We start from the raw sequence: 17,742 nt of genomic DNA, 5'->3' as shown, positions 1-17,742 counted from the left end.
GCAGGCTGGCTGAGGGTAAGAAGCTGGCATCGCCGCAGATGACATCGATCACTGGTTCGTGGGAACTGTTTCACGAGCGACCTTTCCGTAAACACGAGTAGGAGGTGAGGGAGAAGAACGGTCCGGAGAAACCAGGAAATGCTGCAGGAGACGTATAAGGGTGTGGAGAAGCTCAAGAGAAGGAGCACAACACCAGTAGGAGTCAACGAGCAAAGTGCAATAGCAACAATTTCATCTGATTGCTTCATATTGTAATTGATTTGCTCCTTTAGCTATTTTTTTCTTTCCTTACTTAAAAAAACATTTTTGAAAGATCTTTTTAAAAATACTCAAATTTAACAGGTTGATATTGCAAGGCTATAGTGTAGTACAGTGTGATCACCGTCATGACAGATTTGGATATGCTGTGGAAGGTGCTTTACTACGTTTTTCCGGCGTTAGGGGGTTACATCCTTACCTCCCTGTACCTCCTGAAGAACCCTCACATCTTGCATAAGAAGAAACGGCCAGCTTTCAACAGCAGACACGTTTCTCACAGAGGGGGTAAGATGATATCCGTTCGCTTACAAGCAAACCGGCTCATTTGCGTTACGTACAGCATCTTAACGAATAACTGGATTCGAAGGATTTACGGCTCTAAGTAAATCTGAAACCGTATTAAATTTATTAAATATTAATTTATTTCCTCAAGGGGCTGGAGAGAGAATAGAAAGCACAATGGAAGCATTTACACAGTGAGTTGAACTGGCCCCTTTTACACAGTGAATAAGTGTTCACTATAGTAAAGTATTAACCCGCCCTCATTGTTCCAGTGCTGTAAACGAGGGCACAGAAATGCTGGAGCTGGACTGCCACCTGACGCGCGACGGTCACGTTGTCGTCTCACATGACGAGAACCTCCTTCGGCAGACTGGACACGACGTCCACATTTCGTCACTGAATCTAGAGGTTGTAACTCGTGCTTCTCTTAGTATCTTTGCTTTTCACGTTATTATAATTGTACCGGCAAGTGTCTTTCAAATGCCCAAAGGACACTATGAAATGTTTCAATAAGCAACTCAAGGATGATCTCCACATTGGGTTGTGACAAGGAGGCTGGAGATGGGTGAGTCAAAGGTGCAGTTAGGTTCTTAAGGTCAGAAAAGTGGCGTAGATGCAGATCTATAAAGGTTGGTTCAGGACCAGGAGTATTTATAGATGAATTTATGGGGGCGAGGACATACTTTACGTACTTTACCTTATCTGACGTCGAGATGCTGCAGGTGCTACGTCCAAAGTAATGGCGTTAAGAGTAGTGAAGGCTTGAAGTTGCAGAGGAACAGATCAATTTCAGCCCGTGAAGCTTTCAAAGAGGTTCCGGCAATCCGAGTTTTTGTAGAAAGCACAGAAATCACAGTACCGAGTTCTGTAATAATTACCCTCATGAGAAGGAGAAGAATAACGAGAGCGAAATGGGGGCTCGGGGCCTGACCTTGTGACACAGCTAGTTAATGCTGTTAACAGTTTGGTCAACGCGGTTTACAGTTTGCTTAACGTCACGGACTGGTGTACTGTAGTCCTACGGAGAGTTACGAAACCAACCCAGGAAACACAAGTTAACTCCAAAAACACGAGGCCCAGGGCACTGCGGGAGAGTAAATCAAATAATAAAATAAGAATAAAATGAGGAACTGGATGAAATGCAGCGGGTTAATAGAAACTATTCACTCATTCTTTCTGGAGCCTGGAACTCAGACTGAAAATGTTCCAGTAGCTTTTTTGTTCATAATACGGTGTTTGGGTTCAAGTTCTACTGTACCGTACATTTAAGTGTTTTACCGATGATCGGTTTAATTCCAAATGTTATTTTTCACACATTTTATTGTAGCCGTCACCACCAGTAACACGCGAACCCATCTGAATCGCATGATAATGCCCCCCTTGTGGTTTTGTTTCAGAGTTTACCGCTGTACAAGGAAAGGCTGGAAGTGACATTTCACAAAGGTACATACTGACTCCTGTATGTCTGCTCCTTTTTATCGAAATGAACGTGACAATAATTGCAGAGTTCTGCTGTGCAGTATGAACTGCGGTATCAGTTCATGTCGGAATTACTGTCCCGTCACATGGAACAAATGATTTTTCCAAGGCTATTACAGCACCGGAAAGGACCGGCAGTTCGTACTATTAGAGGACCTCTTTGAGAAATTCCCAAACGTGCCTGTGAACATTGAAATCAAGGAGGACAATGACCTACTGATTAGAAAGGTAAAGCCAATTCGTGAATTCGCCGGTCGACGGGGGTCCGACATGTATTAATGGAAAAGTTGGTTAGAATGATTTCTGTTGAGAAAGGGTGTTATAGCTCCGGGTGTCGCATTTAACACAGAATTGAACCCAGTGTTTATTTTTTCACACGACGTAGGCTGCATAGCAGTAAAGTAAATACGATTAATATAATTAGTAAATAAAATAAAATGAATATAATATTTTTTCTGTATATATTTCAGCTGTGACGACTGTCACGAGTCTGTTTGCTCTCATCTGCTGTGTTTTTGCGTTTTGAAAGTGTTCTTGTCTGGGTCCTTTTTGTATGTGTACTGTATTATATGTATATAAAATATACAATATTTTTTTGTTTCATCAACAGGTATCATCACTTGTGAAGCAATATAAAAGAGAGGCTATAACCGTGTGGGCCACCGAACAGTCCAAAATCATGAAGAAATGCCGGAACGTTGTATGTACTTTTCTACAAGTGTCGATCTTTTGTGTTCTTCACTGCTTGTGGAAACCGGACTAAATATGTATGGGATGCATTTTGTTATCCTGGTAATGTTTGCATTGTCACAGGAAAAAACACGCTTCGGGGTAGCTCAGTTCAAGCTATTTAATGGTGGGAATAAATTCATCGATTCGGGACTGGCGCTAAATTTTTTGTGCCCCTAGACAAGAATCAGTCCAGCACCATCCAGTCCGGTATCTCTAAATGAATAGTAGATACACATGCATATATGACAAATCGTATTTTTATTTTAGATATAGAGACATACAGATTATGAAGAGGGGAAAATAAAATTGGTTCATAAATGTTATTTTTCTGTAATTTTCTTATAACATGTATGCAAACAATTTATATACATAGAACCCAAATTATACTCAAATGGAAATGGACTGAAAACTAAACTTATTTTCGAGACTGAAGCTTGTTAAAAGAACAAATAGATATATATTATTTCCTCTGTTGTTTTATTGGAAATGTTACCTACAACGGAGACATTTCAAAGACGAGGGGCGGCGATGGGTCATATGATTTTCGAATAATATGTAAGGAAGCAGATTTTCAGTTTTCTAATAAAATTTTATTTATTTTTTTTTATATTATTAAGCAAGGTTTTAAAATCTTTTTGCAAGACTGCAATTCATTTTTTCATGTTAGTAGCAAAATTTGGAGGCCCCAGATCTCAGTGCCCCAGGCCCATGCCCAGGTTTGCCTGATTACGAAACTGGTCCTGTTTTTACATGCTGCTGTTTTCCAGAAACAAAGTTAACACGTTTGTTCATTTAGCAGATGCTTTTCTCAGGGTAAAAAAAACACTCCTATTAGTAAAGTTGTAAACGAAACAAACTTAAAAAAATAAATATTAATAAAATGCAAGCTATTTTTGTAGGTATATCCGACATTTCATTCAAAGTACTGAGACGTAGATCCCGAGGTCACGAGACGGTGGCGACTGAGTAGTACGGTACTCTAGTATTTCATCACTATAGTATCGAGAACAGGAATGTGGTTTGAAGAACACGTGTGTTAAAAAGAGTCTGTCAAAGCTTTTTGTCCTAATTACCAATTTAGAAACTTGAAAGTATGAATGAAAAATGAGGTGCAGAAATTGCTGTTTGTGTGAAAAATATATGTATAATTTCAAGAGTACTGTAACATTAATAATATACAAGAAAAAAAATTAACATTAAAAAATGCCATCGTTTAGCATTTGTTTCTCCCTCTCTGGGTGCTCATGTTGTGCGTTGTTTGCGGTGCAGAATCCAGCCATGCCCTACATGTTCACAGTGAGCAGGGGGCTTCAGCTGCTGCTCCTCTACTACAGTGGGCTGCTGCCCTTTGTGCCTCTAGGAGAGAGCTTTCTGCAGTTCTACCTGCCCCAGGTCATCAACAGGTGAGCCTCATGCTCCTTTCTCTGCACATCTGTGCCTCATGTACATATATGTGCTGCATTCGTCCTCCACACTACAGTGCGCAACATCACTACAATACGCACACCTATATAATGCAGTTGGTCCTCTTGTCCCAGTGAGGACATCACTTGGGAGTTTTTTTCTTCTCATCTCCTCAGCTGCCAGCTGTTGTTCATAACAACACCCTGTTAACACTGATCCAAAGTACCTTTGTTCGACACTCAGGAGAATTGACCTGATTTGAAAGAGAAGCCTAGTTGAGATGAAGCAAAGGGGGTGCTGTGGTGGTGGAATAGGCAGGGCTGGGACCTCACGGACTGCGTTTGGATGTGGGTTCGAATCTGGCTCAGCCTGTGTGGAGTTTTGCATATTCTCCCCATGCGTTCATGTAAAATGTTTTCATAACGTGGTATTATGACAGATGGGTTCTGAGAATTAGTATTCAAACATTTGTCAAGAAATAATCATAGGTAAACATTTGTCATAAAAGTACCCTGAGCACAGCCTTCTTTAGTACATAGCAATAACTGACAAAAATGTTAGCCTCCAAATAAAAAAAAAATCTGTGCACTGCCATTGCTGACATCACACTCTCTTGTTTACAAGGCACACACAATTAGTATATTGATCAACATGTTCATCTTTTAGAACTTATATTCCAGATTCTCCAGTGTTGAGAAATGGACTGGTCATCTCTCTCATTGAGAAGTAAGTAGTTCCCATTTATCAGTACATGTGCTGCTAAGTACCTTACAATGCAAATGTTAAAGGTTGATTTTTGTTTCATTTTAGGTTAACCATGCGAAAAAATCTGTTTCAACACTTGGTTAAACGCGGATTGCAGGTAGCTGGCAATTTTCATGTTGGTTTGTGTACTCAAATATTATTACCCTCTGCTCTCTTGCCACACGCCAAAGAGACACTGTTGGACATGGACCCAACTCTGACTCCTTCAATACAGTTTTCACCACTGGCATTAACATAAAAATAAAAGTTAAAAGTTTGTTATCGCCACAAAACTGATCTTAGCTACTTCGAAACAAACAAATGACTATGCAAGAGGCGGGAATGTTGCATTTCGAAAAGCTCGAGTTCAGCTGGAGAGATAAAAACGGAGGTTAGAGGCCTAAGCCAAGTGCCGCTACCTGTCGAGGCCCCTGCTTGAAATACCTCGTCCTACAGGTGCACCTCTTCGTCTGCAATAAGGAGATGGACATCGCAGCAGCGTTTGCAGTGGGAGCTACAGGGGTGATGACCGACTACCCGTCCCTCCTGTCCGACTACCTGCGCAAACACCCCATCTGCTGAAACCTCTCGGTCCAACAACTAGCGTTATATTTTGTGCTGTTATTTAAAACGTCACTTTTGGATGAGTTTGCTAGTTTTTGTGAGAGTAAATGATCCTTTTAAGATGTTAAAATGAGAAAAATGTGGTCGTTAAGAAAACTAATAGTATGATGTTAGGAATGGAATCTAATTTCAATCATTTAATTACATTACTATTACACTCATAGTTAATATTACAAGTTTTTAAGTCTACAGTTACCAACAGTAGCAGTGTGTGCTGGATCACTTTTTAATCACTGTTTCATGTTAATACCATACAATGTGTTACTTTTCTAGTTTCAAAAGTAAATGTCATTTTATAAATTTAATAAAAATGTGCATTACATGAGCATAGTTCACTGTGATTTCAAAACTGATATAAAATAATATAATAAGGCTAGTGGATTGGCTGTCATAAGCCTGACTGGTTGTAATTCACACACATATTGTAAATTGAGGACCATCTGTACGGTGTGAGGGACTTTACAGTGTAATTATTCCACACCGCACTGCAATAACTCAAGTGCGCCGAGGGACCTTTTATTAACACCGTTGATCAATTATGCATCGTCAGTATAAACTCTCAAAGCCTCCAGAGACCATTTGTTTCTTTAGTCGTTACATTACTTCTAGAGGATCTCGATCTTTCTGTGACAACTGGACGGAGACAGAATCATCCAAATGTACCGACAGTCGTTCTCTCAGAACAGACAGAAAACCACGTTCGCTGTTGCTATGGTCAGTGAGGATCACACTTGTTCCTGCAGCAACTGCATCCAGGACCTCGTGATGCGACATCTCCCCTGTGAGCAGACAGTAGAGCGGAAAGATTGGTGTGTAACTGAAATTCACACAGAATTGTCTCAACCGGACGCAAAGCCATTCTACCAGTGGAATTACACTACAGTACACAAGGCAGTACTGTGACTTGTGAATGGTGCTCTAAACTGAACGAGGTAAGGTTTCCTCATTCATACCTACCTGTTATGTAGAGATCAGCTGTCACTCCTTGCAGAACTGAGCCTCCTGATCCAGCACACACTGCTACTGTGGTAACTGTGGACTCTGTAAGAAACAAGACTTTCTTATAGTACTATTAACTGGCAAACATATTTTGCATTAAAAGTCTCGCAAACCCAATTAAACATGTACCATATTTTTATTATTCTTTTAATTCCTACAACTTCTGTATCAGATTATGACAACGTTGCTCATATGCATGCAACACATACAGAAAATCCTTTCAGTACAAGGCATATGAAGTGTACACTTTTATGAACGGAACATTTCACTACAAAAAATTTGAGAGCGATTAAGGACAAAATCTCAAGGTGGCAGGTTCTGGAGTCCCAAGGGGTTCTTGCTGTACTCTCGGAAAAGGTACTGGACAGTTTCAATAAAATATCCAGCTGTATTGATGCGTGGATAAAAGTTTCAGATATGTTATAATAATTTAAAATACACTCAATGTCATTTGCGCATCATGACATAGAACTACATAAATAATACCAGGTAAAGAATTATTAAATGAAAGTCATGCTAAGTTTGGAACGTACACGTAGAGGTGCATTGTTTGTTGCGAGGCTGAAAACAGTGATCCGTACCCAGAGTTTTCTGTGCTCCAAGAGCCAGCCTCAAATGTTTCAACCCCAGGTGAGCCTTCATTCGATTCACGGCCGTTTCTATGGAAATGGGCTCATCCAAAGTGCCCCGTCGCCCCACACCACAACCCAGAAGTGGTTGCTGGAACAAAGAGGATGGAGGACAAGTTTAAGAAATGTATACTCTCTGAATAAGTGGATGTCTAACTGGTGAAATTACATTTACTATTCAGTAATGTAAAATAAAGGAGCGAAAGAATTTCGGCACCTTGCTGACTGGCAGAATGGAGAGAGACTGTTGGGGGGTCGAGTGTTGCCACAGAGTTTGGACGACAGAGGTCAGCGCTGAGTCGCAACAGGACACACGCACGCTGTACGCGTGGCTGTCAGGTCTGTGTGGCGGGGAAAAAAAAAATGCATGCGTTGTTCACGTAAAAATGCAAACTCATAAAAAAAACCACTAAAGTACAAAACAATACAATCTAGTACTGTACCTGGCCGCAGAGAATGTGACACCTGTTCCTCTGTCCCCTAATTCTGAGAGAACAGTTTCCAGTTCCTCATGATTCCTCACAGTGAACTCCAGTTTGTGACACAGAGGGCCGCTGCTCACAGCCTGACGTAGTACTGAGACGCTGCCGCTGCCTAAAAAGGGGCATTCTTAATATTTGTAAAGCATTCACCAACAGAAAACCAGGAAAACTGTTGGTCTACTTACTGCATAAGTTCAAAGTTCTCTACAGATTATAATATAGTGAGCTTCTGACTCTTTCATTGTGGTGACAATGAGATCCTTCAAATGAAACTATAAATGTCACATATTGTGACTAGCCTTAGCGCTGGTATTACTGCACCCAACTCAGAACATCCCTTGAAAGACACTCATCACAAACATGACATACAGGTACCACAGTACTTTTATTCTGCCTTCATTCTTCACTTAAGTTATTCTTACCCACTCCGCCAATCAGCCAGTCGTTGATGCCACCTTTCACGCTGTCCAAAGCAGTGTGGGGAGAGTAAATCGCAATTCCTGCTTCAACTGCCCGAATTGCTAACTGTTGCTTCCAGTCCTTCTGAACCAGGCGTTTAAATGGTTTAAAGAGCAGTGGATGATAGGAAATGATAAGGTCACAGCTCATAACCTCTGCTTCCTCCATGACACTAACCGTTAGGTCATTGGTCAGTAATATTTTCTGAACCAAGCGAGGTTTACTAGGCTCCACCAGTAAACCAACATTGTCCCAGGGTTCAGCTAAAGACAGAGGAGCCAGCTGCTCAAGCACTTCTAAAATATCCGGTAAGTTCATGGCCTGGGCTGAATGAGAGATGAAGGACAACTGAGTGAAAGAATGACAAGGGGAGGTTAGTGGACAAAGGGAGAAGGTGGGAGAAAACTGACTGAAACAAGATTTAACCCCGGGAACATATACGGAAGGAAAAGGTGATGGAGCAAAAAGAGAGACTGAATGTTTGGCGTGAGGTGGCCTGAGAGAAAGAGAAGTTGCACAACGTGCCAATGCAGTGCGAGAGAGAGAGGAGGAGTAACACAGAGGCAAGAAAGTGTTTGCTAGTCCGTGTGCCAGTGGAAACACTCTCACAGAAGTCCTCAACCATCCAGGAGGCATCTGAACTCCTGCAGACAAAGGAGAATTAATTATTCCCTGCACTGCATTGATGTCTGTATTCAAGCAGAAATAAAGACAGACTTTTAAGTTCACATACATTAATAATATTTCAAAACCTGCATAAAATAGTGATCTCATGACCTGTGTGACTGGGATTTGTGTCTTCACACTTCAATATAACAAGACTGCTGCAGTTTGTGCTGCTGTTGTACCACACACAATGAAATTGTGCTCATTTTCATTACATAATAGACTTGACACTTGACTTATTCGATGTGTACTTTGCTGATGCATTTTGATTTGTCCAGACCAAAGAGACAAACACACGCACAACTCTCTGTACAATTAGTAGTTACTCTGATTTACAGGAGGTACCACTGTGCTCCAGGCCACTGTGGTGACAATATGAAGACTTCCTGCACTAAACTCTTCTTTGCTGTCTGTTTAGACAACAACAATAATAATAATAATAAATACTCTTCTTGAAAGCAATTCAGCCCAGTAGCTGCTTGTGATATCTTCTTCACAAGCTAAACTACGTTTCTCGAATGGTATGTACTTTAACTTTTGCAAAACACCTGAAGTGGGAAGAACATGTACCTTAAACATTCCGACAAATTAGCAAACAGCTATACTACCATCAGTAAGTGTAAAAATCCGACTTCTACACACTACTTACTTCGCTTAACACTAAGCGGAAAGCGCGTTTGCACCACTTCCTACCAAAACACTTCCGGGGCCACGTTCCTGTGATTGGCTGACACAAACCGGTAGTGTGAGGTTATTGGCTAGCGGTTCTGGAGCAAGTTTGACTGAGGAGTGAATGTTTATTGAGTCGGCGGTCCTCGTCAACCGCCTGCCTCGTTTAGTTGGCTGCACGCGCTTAACGGAGACTGCGCACGAGCGACACCGCGGGTCGTGGCCCCGCTTCGTCTATGCTGTTTGGAAATTATGTTCCTTCGTGTTCGTTTATTTTACCGCGAACGGAACAAACATCTTGGACACGGTGCTTACAGTGAATGAGACACCAAGTACCGAATTCTCAGAAATAATAATTTCTGAATACAGTTTTAAATGAACTAAGTAGTTGCGTCATTGATAATTCAAGTAAATTTCAGCTTCAAGTTTTCAGAAGCAATGCTGATGATTCTGTTACTTTTCTGTCACCATTAACTTGTTACTTTTGAATTTTTCATGTTTAATGTTACAACTTTTCTTAACAAACAATCAAGGTCAACTTTACATCGATCTTGGCAATGCCCCCTGGCTGTTAGCTTATTTCCCCTGTGGATGTCATTGGCATTTGTTGACTGTCAGTCACAATTTTACCCTAGTTTAAAAGCCATGGAGGAAGCATGCAGCTGGAATTGATCCCAGTTTATGAATAAAAGATACATAAGCCATTTGCTGTGTAGCTGAGGTCTTTACCCAAAGCCACTTTCAACTCTATTCGTTTGCACTGCAGGTTATTTTCGCTGAAGCAGTTCAAGCTAAGAGTTGCTCACGGGCAGTACAACAGGTGTAGGACTCAAAACGACATCTTTCACTTTAGAAGTCACCTTCAACAATTTTCTCGTACAAAGAGGAATTCATGGTTCCTTCGGTTAAATCAAGGTACCCAGAGCATTCCACTGCCACCACCATATATGACTCATCTATCTAGGGTAGGTGGGATTCTGAGATTTTCTGAAGACATCTACTCACGGTTTGCTAAGTGACGTTGGAGTTACAGAAGCAAAGCTGAGGGACCTACTGAAAGAGCTGACTGAGGAGGCAGGAAAAAAAACTTCTGGCTATGAAGGAATGATAAAGACTGGGAAACACATGGTCCATGAATGTAGCTGGAGGACTCAGCAAGTAAATCAAGGGACGTCTGTATTATAAGATTTAACTCATTCTGACAAAGTACAAAGCAGCTATTTTTATTTTTATTATATCTTTTAGGAAGGTGATCTCTTTTACTCAGTTTGCAGCAGAAGTAAAGAATTATTGTCCACATACATAACTCATATGTTCAAGTTAATATTTCTGATTTGATAAGCTATGAATTAAAACCCTTGGAGCAGTGAATTGTCTTTCCCAGCAAGGTCAAAGTATCCATGATGCCAACAACCTCAAACCAAGCTTCAGAGACAAAGCACTCTTTTTCCCTAACTGAATGTCAACACCCACTCAATGTATAATCAGCAGTGGCTTCTCGTTCCTCCTCTTTTCTTGATTTAGCCTCGAGTATAAGATTTAACGTCACAGTCCATGATGGAGAAAATCCAGAGGACAGAGTAGTGAATGAGACATGAGCTATTGAGGTGCCTCAGAGCCAAATGCCATGTGCAGTCAACTGAAAATTGCTCCAAGGTCAGGTCTCAGATGTGGAAGTACAACACAGCACAGTCATGTTGTCTGGAGGTGCCAGAAACTATTTTCATGTCTGGAAGGAAGGACTCACCAGTGATCTTTTCTATCCCCTTTGGAGAATATTAAATTTCCCTCTAACTGTCTTGATATCTGCTGTTCTCCACCCCTGTGGCAAGGAGACAGCAGAACCTCCCGGTGTCCCTTCTTCATCGTCTGAAGGGATATTGATTAAAAAGGAGAGTGAGCGTAGCCTATATCAACCACATAAATGCTGTTTCAGCAAGATATGTTTTCCCCTGCAGAGCAGGATCAAGAACAAAAATTCAAGGCTAGCAATGTATCTCACTGGATATTATTCCACAAATACCGTCTTAATTTTCCAAACAAGTTGGCTTGGTCAATGTATTAAAGACATTGTTTCTGTATATTGTGAAAAGAATTATAGTGATAATTATGAGCTCCAAGGAGGTGATGTAATGTCTTACCGCTTGGTAGACAGTTCCCCATCATCTACGTCATCCCAATTTGGGTTAAAGATGATCAGCTGCTGGCAATTAATTACATTCAACTTCAGGATCTAAAAGTTGGTCTGAACTTCAGGATCTAAAAGTTGGTCCGAACAGTGGACGAGTCGGAGAGGGACTAATAGAGATGAATAAAGTCCCCTAGAAGGAGTCCAAGGGCTTTGAACCAGGCTGTACAGTTTGGCTGGAGTGTGGCCATCTTTGGCGGCTATTTTGTTTACACCTTTTTAAAATTCCCGTTTGGTTTTTTTTGCTTTAATGTGGTCTCATCTTCAGTTTTCATTGCATGTTTTCAGTAAAAGCATTGCTTTTTAAATATTTTAACTTGCTTTATGATAAAATATCCTTTCACACATGTGCCCTCCCCATTTCACAAGTGGCCATAAAAAATAGTATTTGTCAATTCATACAGTCAGGTAATTTTACTGGAGTAAGTACCTTGCTTAAGGGTACTATGGCAGGAGGAGAGATTCAAACCTCCACCCTTTGGAGACATGGGGAGCAGCATTGACCACTACACTATCAGCTGTTCCAAGCAGTTTTAAACTCATGATGGACTTGATAGGAAATTTTTTGTTCAATTTATATATTATGGTCATTACCTAAAAGATACCCTTTGACAGCAATTTTTTAAATTGCTGCCTTAGTAACCTCAGATGTGGCCTTTGGCAAACTTATAGACAGAGGTTGGATAATATTCAAAATCCGCTTGATAAGATTTTGAAAAAGGTGTTTATTTTCTTAGTGACCAGAATTCAGTCTTCTACAGTTATTCTTGCCATTTTTTTTTTAAATATTTGTTTTTATATTCTCAAATTTTGTCTAGAATTTTTCTGTCAAAATATATATTTAACTTTTTTGTCATGGTTGATGGTACAGTTGCTGCTAGTTTCAATTGCAGTTTTGCATCATTTTCCCCTGATACTGTGCTTTAAATGTTACCAAGAACCTTTCGTAATTCATACATCAGATGCCTGGAAAATTAAAGGTTTTATCTGCTATCCTCATTTGTTAATGGCTGATTTAATCCTTTTCGGCCAACTGCTGCAATGTTTTAAAACCATCTGTATTTCATGGAGCCTAGACTTTTGTTTATTTGTGTCTTGACTGTCAGTTCACTTTCAGATGGTGCTAAAGACACAAAATGCCTTCTGCTGCTTGTTTGCCCTCAATTTGCTTCGGTCTTAAATGACCGAGCAATGCACAGTTACAGCACATCATGGAAAATTTGTCTTCCTCAGCTTGGGGAAAACTAACCTTCTTCAAACTTCTGGAGCTGCAGAACATGAGAAAAATTAAAATACATTATAAATTATCCATAAAGTATTATATATTAAAAATCTCCAAAACCCAAAAGTCCCAATCAAAATATCCAAAATCAAAGCATACAGATCTTTAGGGAAATTTACTATAAAATGAAGGGCTATATAAGGAATGCAATACAATTAGAGCTGGGTTCTATACAGTAATTTAATCTAAATGCAATGCTGTAACATACTTTTGTTGTGCAGCATTGTTCCGCTGACGTGATCTGTTTTTGTTTTTTTAGCCCTAAAGCCGATACTCCAACTAATAACTGGTGATGTCAGTTGTTTCCGTTCCATTCTGATATGCCTCTCTTATGATTGCTTCCCTTGAACGTGCATTAAGCCACACCATCTCTACCACCCTTCATATGCTCACCACACACCCCTCCTTATTTTAAGGATTGTGGATGGGATTATTCAGAGATTATTCCAAAGGTTGGTTGATTTACAGTTTTTTTGTTTTGACTAACATTTGACTCCAACATTCAGTTAATTTATTTTCAGTGTAGAAATGCACAATGTCTTACATTTCAGTTTTATGGCTTTATTCTTTAAAATCAATCCAGTCAAGTTCCATAAAATATTTACAAAGGAAATTTCTAAACGATCTTTGTTCTGTTCAGGTCTAACATTTCTTATGACTAAGTACATTTCAGTTCTGATTTTTTTTCTCCTGTGAAATACTCATGTCAACAAGTCTTTGAAATACATTGTTGCTAAGTACTGAAGGAGAGATGTATACAAGTGTGCAATAATGGTTGGATTACATCAATTTTTTTCCTTTCCATAGTTAAACAATAGTACAAAAAATAGCAATGTTTACCAGTAAGTAATAAAGTAAAGTGAAATGGCTTTTCCAGGACAAACTAAAATGGAAATAAAATTACCTAGAAGAGAAAGAAAACCAAGAAACAGAACCATCATAGTCAAACCCTGTTGGTTCATACCATTCCAAACATAAACTTTTATATTTCTCTCAAAACATTTTCCATAAATCGGAAATTCCAAGTACAATACACTATGGAAGATTATAGGCATTTTTAAGTCTCTTGATAGTGCTAACTGGCCGCACCTGGTGCTCATTTCTCCATAAGGAGTTGTCTTTGGGTGCAGAGGTACGTAGGGGAGGCCCTTGGGCATGTTCAAGCTCCAGCCTGCCCCATGAAGATTATGATATCTTGAAGACCAACATTCAATGCCCACATATTTGGTCAATAAACTCAGCTCGCTGGTGATGAGCTTCAATATGATGTCAAATTGGCACCAAAAATTTGAAATCTGATTTATATTGTAAGCTTTACAGTAACACTTTGACATAAACGTACACACTATTAACATCATTCCATGATAAATACTGCCCTAATCCAATGTTTACAAGTCTGGTATACTTTCGCAAGTAAATTTCATTAGAGGGTAAATCTCTAAATCCCATTAAAAATCCATGATGGTAGGATTTGTTGGTGTATTCCAGCTAGTCACATCTTCTTTTTTTATCCATCATTCTGGGTAATTGGTGTGTTTCTAATAATATTGATTCATGAATGTCAGTAGCTGAAGTGTCCCAGAGAAATATTGTATATTTTGGTCAAAGCATAAAAGGCACAGAAGTCCGTTGACACCATTAGGGTCTAGAGGCAATGAATTTTAGTTAATTGCAGTGACAGGTCAGGCTATATCCGGCTTATAGCGATCAGACCGAGTGGTCATAATAGCCAGATGAAGGCTTTTTTTTTTTGAAGTCAAAAGAAAATCCATTCTGGGTTAAAACTAAACAAAACACCTTTTCAGGTGCATTCATTGCAGAAGCAGAGTAGGACACCCCTGCTAATCTCAGCAACTTGGACCAGATGTCCTCAAATCGACCATAAGGGAACACATCTAATTCCACAGTAGAGCGAAGCTACATGAAAAATCAGGAGAGGCTGTCCTTGCTGACCACCTCGCACCATCACAAAGCTGATTTATTTGGTAAATGTCAGCAGACCGAAGTTTCCATGCTGGGCTACAGGGCGGTATTTACAGCTGCTGCAGGTTTGAAATGCTGCAGAAGATCTCCACGGACCTCCTTCTTCAAGCGACTTGAGATGAACTGCTTCACTAAAAATATTAAGCTATATAAATGCTGTGGAAAAAGTTGGTGTGTGAATGCTCTCTACTCTGAAATGAAGCATCTAAACAAAGCCGCTGGATAATTGTAATACATAAATAATTATGTACTACAATAATAATATTATAGAGGGAGATATCTCACTCATTGCAGTGCCCACTTAACAGCTATAACTTGAACAGGGTTATTGAAACACCTTCAGGTGTCATCAGATAGAAATGTAGGCTATGGTCCAAGCGGGAATTAAACCCCTATCTTGACAACAGCCCGTGGCACCACTCCCAGGAAGACACAGCTATCTCACCCAAAGCTCACCATACACAGTAATCATTGTCTCATCTTGGCTCCAAGGGCATTAGGTTAATATCCGCAGCAGGCCAATGCACAAATTCAGAGTAAATCCACTTCATTTTCTGCTTTTAAACGGTTGACGTGACCTAAGTCATGCAACAGTCTGCACTCCTGAAATGAAACCCATGCCTTCTGCTACAGAATGGGGCAAAGGGTAAGAAAAAAGCTTTTAGCTCTTTGTTTTCTTGGATCGGTGAATTTCTAACCTCATATTATGACTCCAAGGAAGTGTTTGTGTTGCACAGATGATTCTATGGAACACTCTTGCCTGGTTGTAATTAATTAATTTCAATTATACACTTTTAGAGGGAGATTCTTGTTTTTGTATTTCTCAAATTTTAAAGCACTTCTTGCCATAACATTGTCATAGCTATGAAATAAGACCATTGATATTTATGGAATTATACCCTACTATGGACAGGTGTCCTGTCCAAGGTGTACCCCCCTCAGCCTTGTGCCCAGCGATTCCGGGATAGGCTCCAGACCACCGTGACCCTGCTCAAGACAAGCGGTTACTGAAAGTGGATGGATGGATATTTATGGAATTGACCAGTTACTACCAGCTAATACTGGCAGACATTGCCGAGTCAATTTTTTTGTTACCTTTGCTTTCTAGTGACGTGAAAATGTGCACAGAAAGCCGTCTGCTGGATAGCAAATCCGCCATTGTTTAGTTACAAAAGTAGCTTCGCTTAATGAAAATAAACTCAACATCCTAATGAGCTCCATCTGTTTCATTCCTGCGAAACGGGCGCAAAAATTCACAAGGGAAATTCAGTAAATCAGTTCTGTTTTTTCAGAATGTCGGTGAACATTGTATTGAATATTTTTCATCACTAGGGGGGGTGCGGACCAACAGAGTGAGTGACACCAAAATGACTGTCTATAAATCTTTGTGCAGTGTTTAAGCAGAAATGGAAAATTTCCTGTAAAGAACAAAAAATATTTTTCATAATAAAGCCCAGTTTACATGTATCAATATTCCTACGAGGGTAAAACTGTGCTCATTGACCTTTTGAACCTCCCAATGCACTGAGCTCAGAGCTCTCATTATTATCCAATTACAATTACAATACAATTACAATTACAGTGATGCTTCAAATCACGTGGATCCGTCTCCACGCTCTTGTTTTCGTCACCACTGCATTTTTTATTTTCTCACATTTTCTCATGTTTTTGCTACAACATTGCGGTCATTAGTATTTGTGAACCTCTATCAATAAAATTAGAATAAACATAATTTTAATGTAGCTTTTAAACATTTTTCTTTTGAATTCTGTTGTTTTCTTACCGAATTTTCACTTTAACCACATGAAACTATGTAAATAAAAATACATTTCGGTTGCGCGTATGAAATTGTTGTCACGTCCACAAGCCAAGCAGCCGCACATGACGGTAATCAAGGCCAGGGATAAAGGCAGTGCCGTCCCCGCACAAGGTTGCGGAATCTTGCAACGCCCTGGCTATGAAATTCAGCGTTTCAGCCCTTGCTGTTCCTCATTCTCGTGTCCACCCGGCTTTCGACCTCTGCTTGCTTTCCCTTGTTCTGAGTACTGTCTTGCCCTCCCAATGGCGTTTGCGCCTCGATCGACCCTACGCCTGTCCCTGACCACCGATTTCGCCTGCCTCTCTGTGTTGGATGGAATCCGGGATGACCTCACCTGCGCTTGGGTCCGAACCGCCTAGCTCCCGTGTGTGACAATTGTAATTTAAAGGTGTAATTTTAATTTTGCTAGTTGTTTATGTCACCATTATTGCCATTACATTCAATGATATATGGGAATTACAATTTATGAGTAACATCTGTACAAAAAAAACATTGCTAAGGATTCTGTACGCTCTGGTACGGGACGAGGTCCATGGGGGTTGACACCATGAGTTACCGCACTGGTTGGACATATAAAAGGGCCAAGTGTGCACATATGGCATCAGACGTCCCTCCGCTTTCCTCTCTCACTCGCCGTCTCGCTGCCTTTTCTCACACATCCACCGCATCGCCGGGGCTAAATCCAGATTACCAGACTTTCCGTCCTCTTCCTTGCCCCCATCCTTTAATCCCAAAACTAAAGACATTCTCAAGTGATTTTTTTCACCATCTGTTCTTTCCATTACGCGGATTAATATGGATGCTGCTGATTTTCATGGAAGCAAAGATGATTATAAATGTTGTTTATTTAAAGAGATTTGTTGGCTTTATTTCACTGGGGAACCTGTCACGTTTTTATCCCTTCTCGTCTCTGAGATGATGGTTCCACTTTTTCCCCAGTAATTTAGCTGCAGTAATGTTCTGAAAATTGAAATGACAAAAGCGTTACTTTCTGCCTTTATTGAATATCTACCGTTTTTTGTATCAGTTTAAAAAGTAGTATG

At 40.1% G+C, this 17,742-nt stretch overlaps 2 protein-coding genes across 4 annotated transcripts; one reads left to right on the top strand and one right to left on the bottom strand.

Moving 5' to 3' along the window:
- The first annotated feature begins 246 nt into the window (after positions 1 to 246).
- On the top strand, positions 247 to 5,610 carry gdpd3b (glycerophosphodiester phosphodiesterase domain containing 3b). 2 transcript variants are annotated; one of them, XM_018749821.1, is made up of 10 exons: positions 247 to 543; positions 692 to 734; positions 813 to 948; positions 1,938 to 1,983; positions 2,129 to 2,247; positions 2,630 to 2,719; positions 4,021 to 4,154; positions 4,822 to 4,881; positions 4,966 to 5,017; positions 5,356 to 5,610. In XM_018749821.1, the coding sequence occupies exons 1-10, from the start codon at positions 387 to 389 to the stop codon at positions 5,479 to 5,481; spliced, it is 963 nt and encodes a 320-aa protein (XP_018605337.1). In that variant the 5' UTR covers positions 247 to 386; the 3' UTR covers positions 5,482 to 5,610. The 2 variants fall into 2 exon arrangements, with proteins under 2 accessions (XP_018605337.1, XP_018605336.1); XM_018749820.2 differs by having other exon boundaries at positions 4,966 to 5,437.
- Positions 5,611 to 5,743: 133 nt separating this feature from the next.
- nif3l1 (NIF3 NGG1 interacting factor 3-like 1 (S. cerevisiae)) lies at positions 5,744 to 9,446 on the bottom strand. Of its 2 annotated transcripts, none has more exons than XM_018749819.2 (7): positions 9,408 to 9,446; positions 8,056 to 8,736; positions 7,595 to 7,745; positions 7,369 to 7,492; positions 7,104 to 7,242; positions 6,481 to 6,564; positions 5,744 to 6,302 (listed from the first exon to the last, which is right to left on the bottom strand). In XM_018749819.2, exons 2-7 carry the CDS (start codon positions 8,726 to 8,728, stop codon positions 6,118 to 6,120), a joined length of 1,356 nt encoding a protein of 451 aa, XP_018605335.1. In that variant the 5' UTR covers positions 8,729 to 8,736; positions 9,408 to 9,446; the 3' UTR covers positions 5,744 to 6,117. The 2 variants fall into 2 exon arrangements, with proteins under 2 accessions (XP_018605335.1, XP_018605334.1); XM_018749818.2 differs by lacking the exon at positions 9,408 to 9,446 and adding an exon at positions 9,329 to 9,401.
- Between the last annotated feature and the right edge of the window lie 8,296 nt (positions 9,447 to 17,742).

Source organism: Scleropages formosus, chromosome 20, assembly GCF_900964775.1.
Source record: "Scleropages formosus chromosome 20, fSclFor1.1, whole genome shotgun sequence".
In the NCBI taxonomy this organism is placed as follows: domain Eukaryota; kingdom Metazoa; phylum Chordata; class Actinopteri; order Osteoglossiformes; family Osteoglossidae; genus Scleropages; species Scleropages formosus.
The sequence above is the reverse complement of the archived record's forward strand: the minus strand, read 5'-3'. Positions and strand labels throughout refer to the sequence as shown.

Excerpts from the sequence above, each read along its gene's own strand:
- nif3l1 (XM_018749819.2), bottom strand. The coding sequence starts at position 8,728 with ATGCCTCCTGGATGGTTGAGGACTTCTGTGAGAGTGTTTCCACTGGCA. Across the intron at positions 7,746-8,055 it reads CTGGCTGATTGGCGGAGTGG|GCAGCGGCAGCGTCTCAGTA; the intron begins GTAAGAATAACT and ends GCCCCTTTTTAG. Across the intron at positions 7,243-7,368 it reads CCATTCTGCCAGTCAGCAAG|CAACCACTTCTGGGTTGTGG; the intron begins GTGCCGAAATTC and ends TCTTTGTTCCAG.
- gdpd3b (XM_018749820.2), top strand. The coding sequence starts at position 387 with ATGACAGATTTGGATATGCTGTGGAAGGTGCTTTACTACGTTTTTCCG. Across the intron at positions 1,984-2,128 it reads GGAAGTGACATTTCACAAAG|GCTATTACAGCACCGGAAAG; the intron begins GTACATACTGAC and ends GATTTTTCCAAG. Across the intron at positions 2,720-4,020 it reads TGAAGAAATGCCGGAACGTT|AATCCAGCCATGCCCTACAT; the intron begins GTATGTACTTTT and ends TTTGCGGTGCAG.